Consider the following 6396-nt stretch of genomic DNA (forward strand, 5'->3'; position numbering starts at 1 on the left):
ATTCTATATTCAAGAAAAATACTGGAGATTTCGAAACGATGAAATAACATACTGGGATTAACATATATTTTTAAATGCATATACTGTCGTATAAGTCCAAACTTTCAACTGGTACAGTATTTTAAATGGTACCAAACTTTTAACTGGTGTAATTCAAATCAACATTGGTTGAGCCAAAAGTGGAACATGCAGTATAAGAAAAGTTCAGAAGCTTTCATTCACACTAGTAACATGGGGGTGCACCCTGTTGCGATTGCACTGAAAGAGCCAGGCTCCCTGCATTCCCCGGTACCGCTTAGCCAGCAACACATACAGCACTGGATTGACACATGGGTGCAGGTACTGTAGCACTGTGCAGGTAAAATAGAACATCTCCCAAGCTTGGCCGTGACTGTAGAGACCTAAATAAACACACAGCTCGAGAATATAACCAGGCAGCCAGCACACAGAGAACGTTCCAGCTGCCAGAAACACCATAAGTGAGGCTCGGCGCGTGTTCCTCGCACTGGTCATAGACATCACTGGGCTCTTGTGGAGAAACCGAGCCAAGCGCACATAATTGACAGCAATAACCAGCATCGGTATTAAGTAATACAAAACAAACTGGCTTAGTATGACTTGATAGTGGTGCTCTTTGATGGTCGGTAGACAGAAGGTGAAGTTGGTGAGCCCTGGGCCGAGGCGTTCTTTAGTGGCAAAAATCCGCAATGGCAAGCTGATGAAGAAGCTCAGGCCCCAGGCAAGGATAAGCATCAAGACAACCAGGTCTGTAGGGGGCGGGTGGTAAGGGTTGGTGATGATCATGGCTCGAGCCACCGAGACAGCACATAGGGAGTAAGTGCTGGAAGCCAGAGAGAAAGCCAGCAGGAACTGGTAAATCTTACAAGATGTGTCGCTTAGAGGCCAGGAGAAATTGATAGCTGAGTGCAGAGTGAAGGGGATGAGAAGCAGAGTGAGGAAGTCAGCCAAAGCCATGCTGAGGATCAGAACATCCAGGCGATTCTTGCGTAGGGTGTTGTGTTTGGCAAAGAGAGTGAACACGAGCAAGTTAGCACCGAAGCCCACACCCAGGATCACACCACAGGTACAGGCGAAAATCACACCGTAGTGATTACTGAAACCCTGCAAGTCAACAGCTTTAGTATTTAACTTTTTACAAATATTTGCTGACAAATTAATTCTAGTATTTATACTTTGCATGACTAGTAACATTATTTATCCACATTACTTACCATAGTAGTTCAGCTCTGGAGAAGCCTGTGCTTCACTAAACATCCATTCAAGGATAAATTTCCAAAAGTACCATTACAGTAAAATAAAATGTGCTGCTGTGCTGTGAAACGGGTGTCCTCATCTCAGACCTCAGGTGTAAGAGATGAGCCTGCCCATTAGGATGTGCAGGCAGGTAGCAATTGATCGGGGGATATTTAAAGAGGCAGAAACAGCTTTATACCACGAGGGTGATACTACCTATACAAGCCTAATACAATAAAAATAGAAAATACATCATAAGTAAATACCTTCACAATTCTTCAAAATGTTTTTTGTAAGCTTTTAAATCGTTCTATAATACGCCCTATTTAAAAAAGCATCTGAATGTGGAATACTGGTGATTTAAGTGCCTTTGAACATGGCTGGTCTGAGGATTTCCAAAACTACTGAGCCTTGAGTGCCTATGATCCTCTCACCAGTTTGTTGGTGTATTTTGGTTCTAATGCCATGTATATATAAAAGCAACAATTATTCAATACCTCACGGACTTCGAGATTTTTGAAAAACCATTCCAGGTGACTACCTGATGAGGCTGACTGGGACAATACCAATAGTGTGCAAAGCTTTGATCGAAGCAAAAGGTGGCTATTTTAAAAAATTGAGGATAAAAATCTATAATTAGATGATTTTTTTATTATATTTTACAAAAAATATATAGAATTAAAAGAGGGGGTACTAACTATGGAACATGCCTAACAGTATGTATTATGGGTTATATTCCAGGGATTCATTTTGCCGCTTGCATCATATAATCAATTATTCTGCAACTATGAATTGATTTGCACAAAGCAATATCCTTTCCGCTGACAGACGGTTATCACTATCTTCTCCAACTCCTAAAATGCTCAGGATGTTGACACAAGAACACATTATCATTTGCCTCCATTTAAAATTTATTTTGGTGCATGACTGTTTCCACTTCATTTGCACATTAGCACCCATATGTGGTATACAGCATGTTAAACATGTGAAATGGAAACTATACTATACATTATGCAACTAAATAAAAAAACCTATGGACTTGGAGTATGGAGTTATGGACAAGAATTCATCAATATTTTTAGGCCTTCTAGCATGGACATTTTGTCTTGAAAACATCATACTTCACTTTATTACATTATGCTCATTTGTTTTATTGATGATGCTGAAATTGAAAGCTGAACAGGTGTTTTTATAACAGAAATGAAAAACAAAAAAGTAAGAAAGTATCAAAAGAAAACTGACATACAGAAGCGTAGCACAGATTCCTAAAGTGCATTGTATGAAATATGTAGAAAAGAGCAGCATTGTGATACCTTTACAGAATAAATACAACATTCTACTTAAATAAATAAAAAGGGATATGCTTGCTTACTGTAGTACATGAAAATGCCTATGACTTGTTTTTTATTATCATATCAACAATGGATTGTTAGCAGATGGCACAGCGGCACAGCGTGTACTGATGACCTCACAGCCCCAGACTCCCTGGTTTGATCCTGAGCTTTTGGTACAATCAGTTTTGTATGTTCATTTTATCCAGTTTTTCTCCTACCTCCCAAAAACTTGCCAAAGACAGATTGGGTAGAATAAATTGCTCATATATGTGATTGTGTGTGCATAATGGCCAGTGATGGACTACCCCTACTGGGTTTTTTTTTCTTCAGTTTTTGGAAACACTGGCACACTGACCAGGGTAAAGCAATTACAGAAGATTGATATGAATAAAAAAATGCATATGTATAACTGTATATTGAGAAGTAAAATATCAGAAATATCAGCATTCTTAAAGATAAAATAGTACATGTATGTAGCTGAGAGTGAGAGAGTGGATGGGACAATAAATGATACTTATAAGTCAGTGTTTAGGAGGTTTAGACGGCCACGGTCCAGAGTATTTGATAGTGTCATTGCATCTTATTTCACAGTCAGCTCCTCATTTACTGTTGGTTGCCCTGCTTAGTGAGGTCTTAACGCTGCTTGGGCTTGTAACGAGCATGGCCGTCTTCTTCGTTTATTGCTCTCTCTCCACTTCCCCAAACATAACCTCTTCTTTCTTTTAGTGGCAGCTGGCTGCTCTTTGTTGGTCTCCTGTGGTAGGGTGTCGATTGTGCCTGCGCTCTCTATCTGAATGTTTAAAAGAAAGTCCTTGGCATCTTGGGCACTCCAGGTTACATGTTGGATGTTGGCTCCACTGCTGGACGGAGGTTCCCACACATTGGCAGTGTTTGCCTGGTTGAAAAGCTCCTGCATCAAGAGTAGTCTTCCCCTGTCCTGCAAATAACGTCCTCGGTCATGCATAAGTTGGGCGTGACTCACTGACCGTCTCCTAAAATGTTAAAAACAAACTGATATATTATATTAGCGTGAGCTATGTTTTTTCCATACAGTATGTTATTGAGAGCAGAAAGTTATTCAGTTATTTAGTCTTTAGATTTTTCTCTTGGTTGATTGTTATTGTGTTCTTTGCTCTAGTTCAAAATTTCCAAAGTGCCAACATACTTATGAATAAAATGTTTTATATGATATAATGATTTTTTTTTTTGACATTTTTGTCAGCTATGTTCTTGTTTTTGTATGTAACTCTACATCAATAAAATACGGCAATACTAAACCATACAAACATTGCTCTTTCAATTTTCCCATGTAAGAACACACTCCAGAGTCTTATTTAGTCTTCTCTAGGATAGTTATTCTAATGCTGCAAATTTGCCAAGCTTCCAGACCAGTTCATTTTATCAGGAAACAGATTAAAAGTTGAGTCCAGAAACTGCCCCCCCATCCCCCCACAAATGAATCAAATGAATGAGTCAAATGAATGTTCCCATTGGAATCTGAACTGTAAATATTGTGTTAGGTGTGGTTAGCGCTCTCAACAATTATGTTTATTTTTAATCAACAGTGTATTTACAGGGCTTCAACACATACATTCTGTTGCTGAGAGCATGTATGGCTTGCCCTTGGACAGGTAAAGGGATGCTTAGTAAGAGCACAGCAAAACTCCACTGCGTTAGCATCTTGCTCGTCCACAAAACTCTGCAGATCCTTATCTGGAAAAGAGTCAGACTACAGCTAAATATGTTTCAAGAAAATAAATTTTGTAGCTGAACAGTGGAACAGTTCTCTTTAACAGTATTGGTGATCACGATCCCATGACTGCCATAATTGTAAATGCCAATGCTTTAATATTTGTGTATATATTTTAATAATAATAATAATAATAATAATAATAATATATGTTATATATAATTATGAATGATACAATATGTAGTGAAATGCAAAGTCCTAATAAATGTTTTGTTTCTCAGTTTATATCTAATCACAGTCAGAAATTAATTTGTGTAAACTGGTATATTTAGTTAAATATTTAATATCCAAGTGTATCTATCTCAAAAACTGGAAATAACATAGATTCATTTTAATAAAATCCATTTTCTGATTTTAGATGATTAAGCAGCATGAAAAGTTTTTTAATTGAAAAACATACCTGTTCTCTAGCAGAGTAGTTCAGTGTGTACCGCATCTCATGACCATTTCGCTAAACCCCATACATGTAGCCACAATCCGGCTAAACATGTCTGATCACATTAGCTCTTGGCTGAACAGTGATATATCCAAATGTAGATCGTCCAGCAATGAGTAAGCCAATCTCAATTGAATTACTTTTGCCTCCAGATGTGTGGTGGAGAACCTGCTGGCTGCTCACACTGCTGAATGGGATTTATGGCACTATGGTCTAAACTGTGGGCGTCTCTGATGCTCTCCAGTGGTCCACCAAACAAGTCTAACAGAATGAGTGAGGAAAATAAGAGAGAGTGCTCTGTACTCCACTTTGACCGTGTGTGTGTGTGTGTGTGTGTGTGTGTGCTAGTGCATGTGCGTGTGTGTGCCTGCCAAAATGTATACCAGACTGACACCACACACACTCTGAGAAACTCCCAGGCACACACCTTCAGTGGAAAGAGGTTGGCTCACAGACTCCCAGAGAGGGGAATAGGGGAACACTAAATAATGGACAGAAGAGGGCAAGTAGCTGAAACCTGTTCCATTAAAGTTCTAGCATTTAGACCCGCTTTTAAGTGCTCGTTTGATCTCTGATATATTTAGATTTCAGGATTACTGTTGAAATTGAATTTATATCAAACCTTGATCAAGTTCATTACCATTTCATTTCAGGAAATCAAATTGTACTCAAGTCATAAATAGGTTGAACTGAAGCAGATGTGGAGGTTTGGAGCCAGAGCTGGTAAAAAGGTGAACTGAGAGAGAGAACAGAGACCCCCTTCCTTCCCAATAGATGTGCAGAACTGGGTGAAAAAAAGCAAACAGTGTTGGCTGACCACTGTCCCAGGAGATCCTAACCATAACCTCAGTGAAATTCAGCATGTGGGTAGGTCTCCTGCCCTACTAAACAAACCTCATAGCCATTTAATGGTTAGGGTGGTTTTTTGAAAAACACACAATTTGGTAACACTTCATTTACTTATTTATATAATGTGTTAACATACATTAACTTGTTAATCGATGTTAATGGACTCTATCTGTGGAAATACTTAATTTCATTTCTGTGTCAATAAACTTATTTTGATGATGACTTCACCTAAGAAAAGTGTGTCTCTGAATTTCTTTTTTCTTTGTTACTTTATGATTCACTTACATACTGATTTACTGACTTATCAATCCCTTCCTGCCATCCAAGATAGCTTTTTCTATTCTTAATCATAGCAGATCTGTTAAATATTGTCACCACTGGCTCCAGTATTACCAGATAAGAACAAGAGAGCACAATCCTCTTACTCATTTTCCAGGCTGCTTTATCCTTTATTTAATGGTGATGGGGGCCTGGAGTTTATCCCAGGACCTTGAGGGTGACAATCCAACACTTACATGCTTATCCCCACACTACAGGCAATTTGGGAAAATTTTGGAGTGTGGGAGGAAACCAAAGTACCTGGAGGAAACCCACCAAGCATGAGGAAAACATGCAAACCTGGGTCCTGAAGGTGCAAGGTAACAGTGCTAACCACTAACCCACCGTGTCATCATACAATACAATACAATCCTAATATATTAGACAGTTGTACCTTTCACATATTTATACTGTGTTTTGTATCCCATGTTGTTATTTCACACAAGAAGCACATT

At 38.8% G+C, this 6396-nt stretch overlaps 2 protein-coding genes across 2 annotated transcripts; both read right to left on the reverse strand.

Moving 5' to 3' along the window:
* Positions 1–147: 147 nt before the first annotated feature.
* On the reverse strand, positions 148–1275 carry LOC128540531 (galanin receptor 2a). The gene is made up of 2 exons (XM_053510724.1): positions 1233–1275; positions 148–1136 (listed from the first exon to the last, which is right to left on the reverse strand). Exons 1-2 carry the CDS (start codon positions 1273–1275, stop codon positions 205–207), a joined length of 975 nt encoding a protein of 324 aa, XP_053366699.1. The 3' UTR covers positions 148–204.
* A 1935-nt stretch (positions 1276–3210) lies between these two features.
* On the reverse strand, positions 3211–4804 carry pthlhb (parathyroid hormone-like hormone b). Its single transcript, XM_053515721.1, is given in 3 exon segments — positions 3211–3580; positions 4180–4301; positions 4739–4804. Coding segments are annotated over 3 exon segments (558 nt in total).
* Between the last annotated feature and the right edge of the window lie 1592 nt (positions 4805–6396).

This window comes from Clarias gariepinus, chromosome 2 (genome assembly GCF_024256425.1).
Source record: "Clarias gariepinus isolate MV-2021 ecotype Netherlands chromosome 2, CGAR_prim_01v2, whole genome shotgun sequence".
Lineage (NCBI taxonomy): Eukaryota > Metazoa > Chordata > Actinopteri > Siluriformes > Clariidae > Clarias > Clarias gariepinus.